General features: G+C 50.1%; 1 protein-coding gene across 1 annotated transcript; it reads right to left on the reverse strand.

Annotated features, from left to right (window-relative positions):
* Positions 1-5,020: 5,020 nt before the first annotated feature.
* On the reverse strand, positions 5,021-5,746 carry LOC119385727 (ubiquitin-conjugating enzyme E2 Z). Its single transcript, XM_037653117.1, has one exon. It carries the CDS (start codon positions 5,744-5,746, stop codon positions 5,021-5,023), a length of 726 nt encoding a protein of 241 aa, XP_037509045.1.
* Positions 5,747-17,867: the final 12,121 nt, after the last annotated feature.

Raw genomic sequence — 17,867 nt, forward strand, 5'->3', positions numbered from 1 at the left:
ACCAACGGCCGCGGCGATTGACGAAGAAGACGTTAAAAGCATGGCATATGCCCACAACCGAGGATGTGCAAAGAACCGGGTGGTTGTGCGAAATGTATTATCCCGAGTGCGTACAACGAGAGAAATGCTACACTCTACGTAAATCGCAAGAAACCGAAGGAGAAAAAGTAAAATGGACAATAAAATATTTTAACAGCGCAGCTGCTCAAGCTCAGATAATTTCCGGCGGCCGGTGTACAAAAATTATCTTCATCACGAACCGGCACATGCTCTCTTCGTTCTCCTCTTCATCTTTTTCTACGCTCGCAGAACGCGTACGAAGAAGAAGCCTGTTCCGCCATTTTAAGCATTCTTGAGGTTATCATCGAGAGAGAAAGGGAGAGACAGAGAGAGAGAGGATAAGAATAAAAGAAAGGCGGGGAGGTTAACCAGGCCTGAGCCCAGTAGGCTACCCTGCACATTGACGTCGTCGTTGGTTGTGAAGGAAAAGTCGTCATCTTGTCCTGACCGAAAAATCGAGAAAGATGCAAATAAAATAACAGAAATATTCTGGTTCGAGTGAGAATCGAACCCAGCTCGTCTGCGTGGCAAGCATGTGTTCTACCACCGAGCCACGCTAATCCTCGAAACTGCTTAGTAAAAAAAACACCGAAAAAACACTATATGAATGCCATATAGTGGAAGGAGTTTCTTGAACGCATCTGATATTGCGTGGAAGAAGCGTAAAATCGCGCCAGGTGTCAAAACATGTGAGTTGCGTAACAAGTAGGTACTTTAAAGGCCCAGCATTACATAGCGGTCAGACATATTTAATCTTCATCATCAGCAAAAGCGTCAGTAAAGTGAACAGCTGCGTCGGTTTGCGTGTTGCCTTACAGACGCGTAGTGGGCCCCTCGCTGATTTCAATCGAGAGTTTCAGAATTAGGGCCGCAAGTAGCTTGGGGACTCAATGAATTTACGAGCCGCGAGGACGCATGCGCAGAATCCGAGCTACTATTGGGCTCTTGCGCTTGCGTTGTCCCAAGACACGAAAACTATGACGAAAATTGAAAACTAGCATGGGTCCATAAGGCGCCTTGGGTTGCCAGCGAGACGACGCAGACGCAGCGCGGGTCACGACGCAGCATGGCCCGCGTCTCGCATAATTTTAATTTCGCCGCGTGGGGCGCCCCGTACGTTTGACCCAACGCAGCCTGCGTTTGATCCAATTCTCAAACTCTGCTGCTCCTTCGAAAGCAACAGATGCCTAACCAACGCAGCTTGGGGACCCAGCGGCTTGGGTCCGCAATTCTAAGGCTTTCTAATAATTAGAGAGATTGAGAATCGGGGACCCAAGACACTGGGTCCTCAAGCTGCGTTGCGTAGGCCACTCTTACGTTGGGTAGACCAATGTTACACGCACAGTCGTTCGTTTCCTCGCGGTACGGTTGAGGCATACACCGAGAACCGAAACCAGGCTAGCAATTGAGAAGGCGATGCGGCCGATTACGCTATCGCGTTCTGTTGTTGAAGACTAAACCACGGTTTTTTTATGTAGCGGCCGTGACTAAGCTCAAGCGCCCTCCATTGCAGCAGGCTATTAGGCGTCGTTTGGTAGGGAAGCCAATTCCAAAGAACTTGTTAGCTGGTAGACATGAGGGAAGGCGGTCTGCCAGAGCTAGGGCCCTGCAGGACAAGTATCAGAAAGACACTGCTTCTGTTAAAGTCCCATCCGCTCTAGAGGCGGAAGAAACTTCTATCGCGCTGGCCATCACGAGCGCTTCCGCTCGGACAGTCATAAGCGACTCTAAACAAATTTCGCTAAACTCAGCGTAGCTGTCCCTGTGGCAAGGATCCTTGAAAAAGACCGGGGTGAAGCAACCATCGAGCTTGAGTGGGTCCCTGCCCACTCGGGGAACCCGGGAAATGAGGAGGCGCATCGTGTATACCGAGGTTATAACAAACCGGAAGGTGCGCCCCTCGGACCCTGTTTTCCCGGGTGAGGCACCGATTTATTATAACAACGTCACAAAGTACTCCAAGAACGAACGGAGGCTTTCCCTTCGCCTGATGACGACCACACGAGAGCGCAGGACACAATCCTACGCCGCCTTCAAACGCACTTTCAGCACTCCTCATATACTGGCGATTATCACGAACGAAGAATTCAAACGAAACTGTCAAAATTGTAGTCAAAATGCACTAGCTACCTCATATCACATCTTGTGGGGATGTGGGGGTTTTCCCCCTCCAAGCTCGTTCCTACCAGCTCCCTAAAAATTAACATGGGATGAACTTATCAGAACTCCGGACCGGGAGAAACAGCTGGCCATCGTTTCCTGGGCCGAAAGAGTCGCTTCCCGCGTGGAGCCACCCTGAGGCGCCAGACTGGTGACTTTTAATCAAATACACCATCTTCCCAAAGGGAACCCTGATGGGATGCGAAGCAGCAGCGTTGCGCACGGGTGGCGTCACGGGCTGAACGGCGCTAACGTGGGTGCTGCGGTGAGCGCTGGAAGATTCGTTTGAAGCGATGGCTGGCGTAGGTCTTGTCGTTTCTTCAGAGTGGACAACGGCGCTGGACCAGAGCTGGCGCGCGTTTCGCCTTGACTACCACGGCCTTGTGATCGATGAAGTGCACGCTGAGAGGTTCCTGCAGACATTCAACGTCGAAGTTGGCAAAGGCCAGATCGATGCACGTTCCCCTTATCGTGGTGGGTAGTTTCCGTTCCGCCGACACGCACTTCAGCGAGTGCACGTCACGCGTGTAAGCGACGAGCCATTCTCCTCCTCCTCCGCTGACGTCAACGTTGAAGTCTCCCGTGACTATAAAGGCCCGAACACACGTACGCGTTGCAGCGCGTCCACGCGTGACTTTTTGACGCGGCGTCGCGCCCTCTCCCTGTGGAGAGGGAGGCAGCTTCGCGTAGCCGCACGCCCTCTCTCCCCATAGGGAGAGGGCGCGCGCCGCGTCAAAAAGTCACGCGTTGACTCGCTGCAACGCGTACGTGTGTTCGGGCCTTAAGAGGCGCGCGTCGACACGCCCCGCCGCACTCAGTCAGCGTCTCCTCCGGACAGCGCTGAACCTGTTCCTTCTGCAAATTCGGAGCGAGATACAGCGTCAGGTTTATTGCGCGTGAACCGACGAGTCGGCGGTGTAGCGAGTGGCGGTCGCCGTAGCGGAGCGAGCGGCGGTAGCGGCAGGTGTTGCGGGCGAACGGACGAGGCGGCAGCTGCGGGCGCTGCGGCGAGCGCGCGGCAGGCGAGGGAGAGAGTGACGTCAGCGCGCACTGCGAGGGGAACGCGGCTTCAACGCGCAGCTGCGGCGTGACCTACTTGGCACCGCTCCAACACCTGCAGCGAGGGGAGCGCGTTGCGGCGCGTTCGTACGGACGCACGGAGGGACAGCGTTACACAGGCTAGTCAAAGAGCTGCTTAGCATCTAAAAAGTTGATACCACAACCACCGAAGTGAGCACGAAGCTCGCGGTGAGAGGTCGCGTGAGGTTGCCAACAGTTGCAAGGTACCCACTAAGCGTCTGTAAGGCAATGCGCACACTACGTAGCTGCGCACTTTGTTGGTGTTGTGGCTGATGACAATGATGAATATTGCCTCAGCCCTTTGTAAAACGTTTGGCAACTTTCATTCATCCACTCGATTCGCAGTTCATATGGTGTGACGCCTGATGCAATTCTACGCTTCGGCGACGCAATGTTGCATCTCTTATCGTGACTCCTTGCCCAACGTGGCAATCTTACATGGTGTCCGCCGGTCGGTTTAGCGGAGGCAAGGAATACACCTGTTGACAGCTCGAAAATTGAGAGTACAAGATCGCGGGATCGAATCCGGGCGACGGCGGCTGCATTTTCGATGGAGACGAAAATGCAGCCGAACCCCACGAACCCACGTGGCCGAAATTTCCAAAGCCCTCCGCTACGGCGTCTCTCATAATCATATCTGGGTTCTGGGACGTTAAACCTCAGATATTATTATTAGACTTGCGAGTACACCGAGATTTACTAAAAGGGAATGCGGGCTTGCGAATGGGCAGTGGAGACACCTTAAGTCGGTTGAGCTGCCGTGATTCCAAAAAGAGCAAGGCATAGTGCCCCTGAGGCAAAGGGAACCAGATTTCTGAGAAGCATGGAAGACTTTCCCCGCAGATCATTAAAAGAAATCGGGTCTTTCGATGGCTACATGGCTCTTCGGGAAACGAGAGAAAGTAGAGACGGACGATCGCTATACAAAAGTCTATTAAGCAACGCGTTCTATGTAAGACACGTAAAAATTTGCAACAAACGTATCTTTTCCAGCTTAAGTCGACAATTTTGTGCTAGTTGGGATTCATCGTCAAGGGAGGTTGGTGATGCAAACAGCCACGCAAAAGAAGGGAACAATACAACAAAAACGCCCGCGTTTGTGTTGTCGTTCCGAATCCAGGCCTGCGCAGACAACTGAGTTTACCTTCATAAACAAAATCACTTAAAGGAATTATAGAAAGGTACGAAGTAATTGTTGATGCTTTTTCTAGATTTTGTCAATGACGGTACCTTGTGTAACTGAATGAAGGGTAAACGTATGTGTCTCAGTTATGTATCTTTTTTTCTTGTCATAACTAAAGTAAAGACGTGCGCTGAAAGAAAAAAAAAGCTTGGTTACTACGTACGAAGGTGTTTCGCTTTATCAAATAAATATATCGTTGAAAATGAAACAATTTTCGATACCCCTATCTGGCTGTTCTTATCTGAACACACCTATACGCGGTAAACGCGAATTCGCAGTCATACATCACCACTACGCGTAACAGATTACGACCTGTATACGCACACAAGCAAAAAGTATATATGAAACGTTGCATTCCACTCGTAAAAATCTCTGCATTTTAATGCACTAGCGGAAGCGTAATTTTCGGTATTAAGCCTCCCTGCCAAATGTGTTCAATACTTAATTTTGCGTTCAGTGGCCACCGTGCAGAGTTGACACTTGTTCCTCGACCGCGCCATGCCTGTCTGCTCTGCGTCGCCGCCGGAAAAGAGAGCGTCACTCGTTATCTTGCTGTGCATCAGCCGCCTTCTTTTCATCGACCTTCTTCTTGATGTCACGAAGTCGCTGGAGGAGTGGCTCGTAACTGCTGTTCCCCGTAAGCCATGACAACATTCCCGAGGAGGAACCGATCCTCGCCTTGACCGAGTCCTCATACTTGGCGTAGTTGTCGACGAAGTACTTGAGTACTTGCTTCTTCAGAGCCGGCGGCATCGCATCCGTGGCTGGTGGCTCCTTCAGACAGCCTTCGAGCGTGTCGCACACCGCGACGCTGATCGTGTTACGGCGCATTCGCTCCGCGGCGCCGTCGGCCAGCAAGGACTGTATGGACACCAGCAGGCTGCCGATGGTCTGCGCCGGGCTCCAACTCGGTCCGGCAGCCGTGCCTAGTGTGCTGAGGCAAATGCCTCCCCCGTAGATGTGGGCGTTAAACGACACCCTGGCCTGGACTCCGGTCAAGAAGAACGCGTGAGGCGGCCGCATCGGGTAGTCGGGCGGGAACTTGAGCACCACGTGGAAGAGGCCGCCTTCGAGGGGAGTGTCCCAGGAGCCCACAATGACGGCGTGCAGCACGGACATGTCGTTCTCTTCGGGCGCCGCGAACACGCCCGGCGGGGGGTCGCCGTGTAGTTCTGCCAGGTCACGCTGTATCCTCTGCAGGCTCTGCGGCGTCGGTTGCTCGGCTTTGTACCTGTCCAAGAAATTTTTCAGAAAGTTGGCCATTTCGATCGAGCTTTTCCGGCGACGAGGAGGGGTCTTGATGTTGCGGTGGCCGCAAGGTCAACAACGGCCGCGGCGAGTGACGAAGAAGACGTTAAGCATGGCAGATACCCACAGCCAGGTATGTGCACAGAATCGGGTAGTTGAGCGAAACGTATCATCATATACCTAAATCGCAAGAAGCGAAAGCAAAAAATTACAATGGACATTTAAATATATTAATAGCGGATCTGCTTAAGCTCAGAGAAACTCCGTCGGCTGTGTACAAAAATTGTCATCATGAACCGGCACGCGCTCTCTTTGTCCTCTTCTTCACCTTCTGCATCGCTCCCAGAACACGCGAGAGGAAGAAGCGCATCATCATCATCATCATCATCATCATCATCATCAATAATCCAGGTTCTTCCAGTGGTAGAATATTTCACCGCAATCAGATACAGAAAATTGGCAATTCACACTGATAGGATGGAATCAACAACAACGTGGACGGAATACAAACAACTAAACTTCCCATGGAAGTCCCATTGGAGCCAATCTAGACAATCTGAAGTTACGATCACCAGATTTCGATGCCGTGTCCCCCCATTAAGCTTATACTTACACAGAGCTGGTCTGACGATATCGCCCCTATGTCAATTCTGCGGAGAATTAGAAAATATTGCACATTTCTTTTTGTCATGTCGCAGATATTCACTTATTAGATCACGACTGCTCATTACTCCGTTTTCAAAAATAGGCTTAAACTTAAGTGAAGAAATTGTACTAAGCTTCGGAGCCTCAGGGTTGGGATACTGCCAATGCTGGGCAGTATCGAAGATACATGTATCTTAGATACTCTATGGGTATCTTGTATTTGTATCGCGATACGTCTGGAAAAACAAGTATCTGTATCTGTATTTCCGATACATTCGATAATGTATCGTGTATCTTCAGGTACAAGATACTTCTATCGCAACACAACCGCGCAAAACGATAACCGCTGGCCAAGCTCAGCTTCTCAAGCTGGCACTGGTGCCACTAAGCCATCTGAATTAGTCTAAGGGCAGTGACGTAATTTTATTTTTCCGCCAGAGTCCTCCAGTGAGGGCAGATGAGGAAGACAAGCGCGCGGACGTCTACACCCAGCCCACGTACCTTTTGTTTTCTTGTTTTTTTTTCTTTTTAGTTGCGCCAATGCCGCGACACTTGCTCTTAGCCACTGTCCTGCGCCGCGTACTCCACTGCGTGCGGCGTCTATCGCGCAAATTCTCATCTTACTATAGTGTCGTTATTGAAGGTCCTCTTCTGTTTTGCTTCGTAACGAAATGTGATGCGTGCAAGAATGGGGTTGCTTTGCGTCTTATGGATTTTACATATGAACGATTTGAAGGATCTCGTGGACGTAAGTTTTACTTGCATGCAATTAATTAACTTATATGCAAATAAGATTCTAACAACTTTAGCACCACTGGTACTGATGCTAGATATAATAGAGAAAGCGTTTACCTAACAGGAGATATCTTGGCGTACCGTGTTTTTCACTTCCTGCTACATTTATTCAACGAATTTATGAAATCATAATTTGATTATTAGCACAATTGCTTTCTCAGCTGTCATTTTGCATCCCATACATTACCTAGGTCTCTGTACAGTTTTTCGGTCTGGTCACTGCAGTATGTATTTTGTAACGCACTCCCCAAATAAGATCTCTGCTTTATTCTTTTAACTGTCCGCTTTATTTCTACTTTTGTTTACACATTTAAACGTTGCCAAGGCGATATTGAAAACAAATATATATATCATGTGGGCGTGCCTTTAATATACAATACAAAACATTCTGCTTACCGCTTAAGAAAATAGCGAAATTGAGTTTGCATTATAATAATGGAAATTATTAGGAGCCACCTCAAAGATGTTACGAACGGGACTTGAGAAACGTTGTTATACCGAATGTTTAGGGGTGTGCGAATATCAAATTTTTCGAATACGAATCGAATACGAATATCCACCTTCGAATATCGAATCGAATATCGAATATCAAAGGAAAAATGCCTCCACAGTAACAATACTTTATTTAACATGTAGCTATTTCAAAAAAAGAAACATTACCAGCCTGACTGGCAACATAACATACACTGCTATCTCCAGAACACAATGTCCAGGCTAGCACAATGCACATCACAACAGAAGCAAATATCACGGCACAATGAAACTAATGACTAGATGTTATCATGAAGAAATATGACTTGCTACACATGATCAGGCAGCAGGCGCTCCCTTGTAACAGACACAACACCCCCCCCCCCCTGCCACTGAAAATGCACGCTCGCTTGTAACAGAAGTGACTGGTATAGGGAGTTACATGGGGCAAAACTTTGCCAGAGTGGGGTATCTGAAGGTGCCTACAGTCCGCCACCAGTCACGTAGGTCACTGTCTTTCTTCAGAAGTGGTCCCGCATAGTGAACGAGCGGTAGTACGGCACGTTACGGCCGCATAATATTGAAAATGTACGGTTACATGATCGCCAACAGCGCTGCACGCCGGAGATGCACCAGCAAAGAATCATACCTATTGGGTCGCTCGTCGCAGGCAGATATCGTGCCTCCGTGTACTTACCATCTCTTGGAATCCAGTCAGTTACCCTTAATGACCACCGGTTATCCTGCCGACGTGCTACGTGACCGGCCCATATCCGGCGTGAGGGGGAGACAGAAAATTAGGTGGGTAGATGAGATTAAGAAGTTTGCAGGTATAACGTGGCAGCAGAAAGCACAGGACCGGGTTGATTGGCGGAACATGGGAGAGGCCTTTGCCCTGCAGTGGGCGTAGACAGGCTGATGATGATGATGATGTACTTACCATGTTTATCGCCCCTCTCGGCAACGTTTTTAGCGATACTAACGTAGCAGAAGTGTGGAAGACGAGTTATTTTATGCATGATAATCGAATCGCATATTCGAATTTTTCGAATATTCGAAGTTATCGAATATTCGAAACTTTTCGAATACACGATTTTCGAATCGAATACGAATATTTCGAATGTAATATTCGACGAATATTCGATACTTTCGAATATTCGCACACCCCTACGAATGTTCCGTTTTACTCATGAGCGTCCGAACGAGCCGGTTCAGGCAATTTTCCATAGGCACTGAATTTTCTCTAGTCTCAACAGGTAAGTTGACGATACTTGATGCTTAATTGTCATAGCTATTAAGGGCGCCGTCTGTATTGTGTTTCCGTACTCATTCAATGTGAATGTTTGATACAGAACCACCTCTCTATTTTACTTATATTTGTTTTCCTGTTTTAGGCCTTTCTAAATTTTTTTTCCTATTACCAATCGCCACGTAATCGATAGCTCCGATTACGTGGCGCTATTCGCGCTATTGTCCCCTATATATAGGGGACAATAGCGCGAATAGCGGCGGTGTCCTGCGATGCTTTGTGCCACTATACAATACATCTGAGACGTTTCTGTGTTGCACATGTTCTCTCGTTGTAGGAAAATTGCTAAAAGATTGCACGCTACTGAGTATATCAACAAAGAATAATTTACGCCAGCAGATAAGTAGAATATGAAAATTCATTGCAGTTTTACGTCCTCTAATATACACTAGGGGTCTCAAGCTCACGTTATAGCCAGGGGGCCGCAGTCACGAAATTTAGTTCCAAGGGCCGACACAGTGAATATGGTGGGAGAGGGGGTCGGAGAGAGTTGGAACAAAATGACGTTTGAAAGGAAGCCTTTCCCATGTCTCATACCCGTATTGGTCATTCCTGAAGGGGATTTGGAGTCAGGATTCGGAGGAACATCAATACCGATATATACAACGAGTGGAATCTGGATGCGGATTCTGAAATATAGGTTTTGTTCCATAGTTATGTTTCAGCACATGGTGACCACGTATCCTCACGAGAGGAATGCTTGAGATAAGTCATGTCTATGTAGCTCGTACACACACTTATTAGGAAATAAAAACAAATGGGACGAAGACTGCCATATAAGCGGGCCGGGCCGCTAGCGAAAGGTCTCAAACCCCTAGTACACACCGTGCGTCGCCCTCAACCCCTCCCCCCCCCTTCCAACAACAACAAAAAAAAAAGTGGCTACCAGCGTTGTTGCTGATGTACACCGGTCCGGATACACGGTATTGCGCAAACGGTCTTTTACGGACAAAAGCCCACACCGGTGTTTGCGCCGTCGTGCGAAGGCTTCTCATCGATGCCGTTGTGATTATATTACAACCCGCTAGCTGGTCGGCAAGCTGAGCAGCGACTCCCATCAATTGCGAAAATGACAAGCAAGAACTGCTGTCAGCGAAGTGTACAAAGTGTTCTCCTGTGAAGAAGCTAAAACAAATCAAATAGGTTGTTTTGGAATAAAACTAATGTACTTTGAGCAAGAAGGGCAAAACGTTTGAGATACTAACAGACATTTCATTTAAATGAGACAAAATAGGTCACAGTTAAGAAGTTTTCAAGCAGACACTTGCGTGCATAGGCGTTTGGTGCTACATTATATGAATCTATAATAACAAATTTCAGAATGTATCGAAGTATCTTAAGATACAATTGCCAAGTATCGTATCGGATACAATTAATGCAGCATACCTTGTATCTGTATCTCAAATACTTCTTGCCTCTGTATCTGTATCGTATCGCGATACAATTTCAAAGTATCTTTGCCCAGCCCTGGATACTGCCATGGGGATGCCTTCGATGCCGTGTGTAATTTCATGCAAACCACTAAAGGTGTACCATTTTAATCTTGCCTTCAAAAATCCTCGTTATTAAAATGCGGTTAAATCTCCCTAATGTCATCTAAATTGTTCGGATCAACTTAATACGGCTCTCTGGAATACGAGCTCAATAGCATAATATTTGAAGTCTTGATTTGATGTATTACTTATTATTGCTATTTCTTGTCTTTTTGTTAACCATTTAACATTCTTCGAATAAGATTTTCAGTTTCAACTGCGCATTCTTGGCCCATCCCTCAGAGTGGGTACATGCCATAGAACAGAAGGAAAAACAAACTGATAGTATGCGTTTAATAGTTTAGGTACGGAGAGCGTACAGGCGAGACAGCGACGGGACAGCAGTAAGTTCCCCGAAACGGAGCCAGCACGAGCACCAACCACAACAACCGTCTTCTTCATCGTTCTCTACGGTAACCGTATTTATCACTACAATCACTTCCCGGCAGAAAAGGAGCCATCCTGGCGACCTATGGCACAGGTAATACTGGTGGGTCGTAGTGAGGTTTCAATCGATCGACATGAACAGTCTCGCGCCCGCGGCGGCGTTGATCTGTAGGTGTCTGAAGAGGCTCAATAACGTAGTTGACCGGCGAAGTCTGGCGTAGCACCCGGTAAGGACCGTCATACTTAGGGACGAGCTTTGCGGAAAGGCCGGGGGCAGATGAGGGCACGCGGAGCCACACGATTGTTCCAGGTGAATATGACGAAGCAGATAAGTTTCGGTCATGAGAGTGTTTCTGGCGGGCCTGGTCGTGCGTGGTAAGCGAGCGTGCGAGCTGCCGACATTCTTCGGCATAAGTGGCGGCTTCGGCTAGAGTCGTAGTTTCTGAGGGGTCCGGTCGGTACAGAAGAATAGTATCCAAGAACGAGGAAGGTTCCCGACCATAAAGCAGGAAGAACGGAGAAAACCCCGTAGTAGACTGAATGGCGCTGTTGTAAGCATACGTGACAAACGGCAGTATGCGGTCCCAATTCGTGTGGTCATCGGAAACATACATGGAGAGCATGTCGCCGAGTGTGCGATTGAAGCGCTCGGTCATCCCGTTGGTTTGCGGGTGATATGCGGTAGTAGTTCGATGGACAACGTTGCATTCGCGGAGGAGGGCTTCTACGGCTTCGGATAAGAAGGAACGTCCGCGGTCACTGAGTAGCTCGCGAGGTGTACCATGCCGAAGAACGAGCTTTCGAAGGATGAACAAGCCGACCTCACGCGCTGTGGCCTCTGGAAGCGCGGAAGTTTCAGCGTAGCGCGTGAGGTGGTCCACAGCGACGATCACCCAGCGGTTGCCATCTGGTGTGTACGGTAGGGGACCGTACAAATCAATCCCGATGCGGTCGAACGGCCGAGAGGGACAGGGCAGTGGCTGGAGTGGACCTGTGGTCGTGTGCACAGAGCTCTTCCGGCGTTGGCACTTGGAGCATGAACGGACGTACTGCCGAACAAAGCGGTACATTCCGCGCCAGTAGTATCGAATCCGGAGGCGTGCATATGTCTTGACCACACCAGCATGGGCGCATTGCGGATCCGCGTGAAAGGAGGCACAGACGTCGGAACGTAGATGGCGAGGAATTACCAGCAACCATTTGCGGCCATCAGACAGGTAGTTTCGGCGGTACAGGAGGCCATCACGGATTTTAAAGTGGCGAGCAGTGCGTCGAAGCGAGCGGTTGGTTGTATGTGGAGACGCCTGAGACAGATACCCTAGGAGAGAGGCTATCCATGGATCCTGGCGTTGCTCAGATGACATGTCGGCATGTTCAAGAGATGAACAAGCGCAGCTCGAAATAGACGCAACACCATACTCATGGGGAAGTGGCGAACGAGAAAAAGCGTCGGCATCCGAATGCTTACGGCCTGACCGATAGATGACACGGATGTCATAATCTTGAAGACGGAGCGCCCAACGAGCTAGGCGACCAGATGGGTCTTTTAATGACGATAACCAGCACAAAGCGTGGTGATCAGTCACGACGTCGAATGGGCGGCCATATACGTAAGGTCGAAATTTCGTGATTGCCCAAACGATGGCAAGGCATTCTTTTTCCGTGACTGAGTAGTTCTTTTCTGCTTTAGTGAGAGTGCGACTGGCGTAGGAAACGACATACTCGTCGAAGCCAGATTTACGCTGGGCAAGAACAGCGCCGAGGCCTACTCCACTAGCGTCCGTGTGGATTTCGGTTGGAGCATCTGGGTCAAAGTGGCGTAGGATAGGTGGGGATATCAGAAGATGGCGTAAAGAGGCGAATGCTTTGTCGGAAGCGGAAGACCACGCCGAAATGTCTTGGTTGTCGGCAAGTAGCTGTGTGAGTGGGGCGATTATCGTCGCGAAATCGCGCACAAATCTGCGAAAGTACGAACAAAGGCCTATGAAGCTACGGAGTTCTTTTAGTGTAGACGGCCTGGGAAAGTCGGCGACAGCGCGAAGCTTGGCAGGATCGGGACGGACACCATCCTTGCTGACAACGTGCCCCAAGATGGTAAGCTGGCGTGCGGCGAAATTGCACTTCTTCAAGTTCAGCTGCAGTCCCGCGTCCGCAAGGCAAGTGAGGACGCTTGCGAGGCGAGTGAGGTGGGAGTCGAAGTCCTTCGAGAAAACGACGATGTCATCCAGATAGCACAGGCACGTGTTCCATTTTAGGCCTCTTAGGATGTTGTCCATCAGACGTTCGAAGGTGGCAGGCGCATTACAGAGGCCAAACGGCATCACGTTGAACTCGTACAATCCGTCAGGAGTTACAAACGCAGTCTTGGGGCGGTCGGCTTCATTCATAGGAACCTGCCAGTAGCCCGATCGAAGGTCTAAAGAAGAAAAGAACTCTGCTCCTTGCAGGCAATCGAGAGCGTCGTCAATTCTGGGCAGTGGGTAGACATCTTTTCGCGTGATCTTATTAAGACGCCTATAATCAACGCAGAATCTGATGCTGCCGTCCTTTTTTTTCACCAGCACAACCGGGGAGGCCCAAGGGCTGTGTGAAGGTTGGATTACGCCACGTTGAAGCATGTCGCTCACCTGCTCGTCGATGACCCGGCGTTCAGCGTGAGAGACTCGATACGGATGCTGGCGCAAAGGTGCGTGGGTGCCGGTGTCAATGCGGTGAACGATGGCAGACGTGCGGCCCAAAGAACGTTGGTTATGGTCGAATGACGTCTTGAAGCGATCAAGTAGCGCCAAGAGTTGCGTACGCTGAGCAGGGGGGAGTTCAGAATCAATCGATGGAAGGAATGCCTCGAGAGATGAAGTGGTAGTGGTATCAGAGGTAATGCTGTTGACGTGAAGAGTTGTCGAGCCATCAGGCAGGTGACTGGAGTAAACAGAGACTATTTCCTCAAGGTGACCTATTAGTTCGCCGTGGAACAAGGTGGCTGGGGAAGAAAACGGGTTCGTGATATAGATGGCGCCGCAAGAGTTTTCTATAGTGACAACTGCGAATGGGAGAAGGAAGCTCTTGCGAGAGCCAAATGCTTCGGAGGGTGTAAACAGGGCAGTGACAGAGGACGCGCCGTCGCAAGAGAGTGGCACAAGAACAGAGGACAGAGGAGGAATGTGAGTGTCCGCAGCGACGACGACTCGAGAACATAATGCCTGGTCAGAGGGCCCGTCATACATCGGCGTTTGACACAGTGGCAGTTCACACGTCGTTGACAACTCTAGTTCGGCACGCGCACAGTCAACGACGGCATGATGAGCGGAAAGGAAGTCCCAGCCCAGGATGATGTCATGCGAACATGGTGAAAATACGACAAATTCAACTGCATACAAAACGTTCTGTATGACTAGCCGAGCTGTGCACGCCATAGAAGGCTGGATGTGGTGCGAAGTTGCGGTACGGAGAGAGACGTCGGAAAGCGGAATCGTAATCTTCTTTAACTTGCGGCACAGTTCACCACTCAGCACAGACACAGCAGCACCAGTATCGACGAGCGCTTGCACAGCTACACCATCAATATACACAGTTATTTCGTTGGCGGGTAGAAATCGAGGCCTTGAAGTTTTCGATATGAGCGCAGCTCTTGCCTCGGGAACTGCGACGGTTAGTTTTCCGCTGGGACGGGTGGCGGGCGACGAACCATAGGCGAAATGGAACGGCGCCGCGGTGAGGGTGACCGATGCCTGTCGAAGCCGCGACGACTTGACGATGACGTGTCCGACGCGGGGTGGAAGGAACTCGACTGAGGTGGCTCTGTACGATAGTAGCCGTACCCTTCTTCACCAGCACCTTGGCGGAAATCACGACGACGACAGAAACGGGCGACATGGCCAGGTAGACGGCAGGAGTAGCAGATCGGCCTGTTGTCGGGTGTGCGCCAGGGATTGGAGGACGGTGGTGCGGGACGGCGAAAAGGGGGTGGGTCCGGGCGTACAGGCGGACTTGCTGCGTAGAAGGCATTAGCCTGTCGAGCAGGGTCTGTGACGAGTGGTAGCGACAGCGATGGTCGTCTGGCGACCTCAGCGTAAGTCAGAGGTGCGGAGGTAGGCGAATGATGGTAGGTGGAAGGGAGAGCGTCAGAGACTTGCTCCTCTATCGCTTGTCTGAGCGTTGGGGTCAGCGTATGCGCACTGGCCGGAACGTAAGGCACAAGAGACAGTTGTCGCGCCACTTCTTCGCGGACGAACTGCTGTATCTGTCGCATTAACGTGGTCTGGTCGGTAGAAACAGCGCCTACGGTTAATGCAGACGTTGCGGCCGTGTCGAAGTTCGGCTGTCGCGTAGAAATGCGCTGTCTCCGCAGCTCGTCGTAGCTCTGACAGTACCGAGTCACCTCTGCGACAGTTTGGGGGTTTTTGGCCACGAGCATGTGGAAGGCGTCGTCTTCAATACCTTTCATAATGTGCCGGATTTTGTCAGTATCAGACATGTCTGGATTGACACGACGGCAGAGGTCCACAACATCCTCGATATAAGACGTGAACGTCTCACCAGAACGCTGCGCGCGGCCGCGCAAGCGCTGTTCGGCGCGGAGCTTGCGAACAGCGGGTCGGCCGAATACTTCCGCGAAGCGTGTCTTAAAGGGCGACCAGGTAGGAATGTCAGCTTGGTGATTGTTAAACCATAGCTGTGCCACACCCGCGAGATAGAAGTGAAGGTAGCCAAGTTTATCGGCTTCATCCCACTTATTGTGCGCGCTTACTATTTCGTAGAAGATAGCCAGTCTTCGGCGTCTTGCTCGTCGGAGGCGTTGAAAATCACCGGATCCCGCTGTCTTGGCATGCCGGAACAGGTAAGAGATGGGGTTGGGGTAGCAGCTGGCTGGGCCATGTCGTCAGGAATCGACGAGGCGGGGGGTAGAGTCCGAGAACGAAGTTCCAGGGTGAAGTACCCAGCACGCTCCACCAATTGATAGTATGCGTTTAATAGTTTAGGTACGGTGAGCGTACAGGCGAGACAGCGACGGGACAGCAGTCAGTTCCCCGAAACGGAGCCAGCACGAGCACCAACCACAACAACCGTCTTCTTCATCGTTCTCTACGGTAACCGTATTTATCACTACAAAACAAACATTTTCATCCAATCACTCTCTTTCTAAACATATTTAGAAGATAAGGAAGGAAGGAAGGGAAATAACTTTATTGGGTCCCGCAGAACGCGACTGGGTGGCGCGCCCGGCTCAGTCCCATGTAGGGACCGGCAAGCCGAGCCTGCCGGCCACCTCGCGGGCCCGCTGGGAAGCCGTGAGCTGATCATTGGGAGCGGGGATGCGTAGTAGCGTCTCCCACTCCTTCAAACAGTCTCATTTCTAAAACAAGGTACCGCCCGTTTCATGGCCGATCCCCCGTGGTGGGTGATCAAGAACACCAGAGGCATCTCAGAAGCTAAGAAGGTTCCGTCGACTAGTGGGGGCATGCCTCCACACTGTTCCAACACCTCCTTCATCGCCTTCTTCTCCCCTTGTACCACCCGTGAGGCTAGAGACTCCATTGTCTAGTTAAGTGGTGCTCCTTTCCTTCAACAAACGAAACACAATCTTATGGAAGCCTGTGGCTTCCGACATTCAATTTGTCGGCGCTTTGTCTGCGTAAGCAGCAGGCACGTAGGCACGTAGCCCCCCCCCCCCCCCCCTCCCGAAAAAAAAAATCCTGGCTACGTCCCTGGTAAGCAGCATTGCCTTTTTTCGTCTGGTCCAGCGTATCTTCTGTCTTGAAATTGTTCTCGAGGAGGTGAAGGCTTGCGCTACATTCTGTAGCCCATGCATGAGCACGTCTCTGCGCCACGACTTTTGCATGCCTCTTGAAAAGCAATAGGATAAAAAGGTCGGTGTAAGCCCGTTTCCAGATAAGCATGATTTTAACCGTGAACGTACCTATCCAGGGTCGTAGACAAAAGCTTTTTCTGGGGTTCTGACTTCCCTTTATGTGTGATCTGGCATGTTTTTGTATGTATGTGCGTATACGTACATATATAAAATGTAATAATATCAGGGCGGTGGGAGATTGAACCTCCCAAACCTCCTTCTAGCTTCGCCACGGAACATATCGCTTGAAATGTTCGTTTTTTTCTAGTTCGGCCCAAACCACCTTTGTTCTTCCACACGTAATAACCGTAGTGAAAGTCGGAAAGGGAAAAGGGAAAGCACTGCCCACGGTCTTGTTGCTTAAGGGTTGCGATCGAGCAGCTCTTTACCAACTCATCAGACATGTCAGCCTCCAAGCTTACGGCGAGCTTTCATGTGCAGACGTCGGGATGAAATAACGAAATAAAAAAAGGGCTTTCCTGCAAGGTTTCTTTCTTGTCTTTTTCAAACCAGAAACTCGTTCACAGACTGCTTTCTACCATCAAATTGCGTCACCCTCCTCATTTTTCTCTGTGTATCGGTACCTTCCCCACGATATTTTCCCCTATCAGCGTGCGTAGGATGGGGTTGACTATGAGGAATGACGTCCCAGGACTCGAAGTAATTTTTTAGAGGACTTTGTGGTGTGGGCGTCTTCACGTGAAGAGGGAGGTGTCACGTGTGAACTCACTGTCGCTCACCAAATTAACATTTGCGCTCCTAGTCTGCAGGCAAAGTCGTCTTCTCGGAAGTGCTTGCTGCAAACACGTGCGCGGGACTTCGGCTCATTGCCCCTTCTAAGCTAGCTTTATCAGCCATGCGTCGTTATGTTCGTTATCCTTAAAGTAAAACCGTAAATGTGAAACTACACCCTGCGGTGCACTAATTGTGTACAGCATCACCGAAAACATTGATCACGCTTTCTAAGCTCTTGATGTTTCTGGATGCCAGTGCACATGAACTGGCTGTGAAGCGAGGCTGATTGAAGGGGGAAACTCAAAGAAAAAAAAACGCGCTCGGGCCGCCGGCTTCCCGTCTTTAGAGCAAGGTTCCGTGAAGCGAGGTGACATTATGTGATCGTGATGTCGTAGCATGACTGCAGCGCCCGTG

This window comes from Rhipicephalus sanguineus, chromosome 3 (genome assembly GCF_013339695.2).
Source record: "Rhipicephalus sanguineus isolate Rsan-2018 chromosome 3, BIME_Rsan_1.4, whole genome shotgun sequence".
In the NCBI taxonomy this organism is placed as follows: domain Eukaryota; kingdom Metazoa; phylum Arthropoda; class Arachnida; order Ixodida; family Ixodidae; genus Rhipicephalus; species Rhipicephalus sanguineus.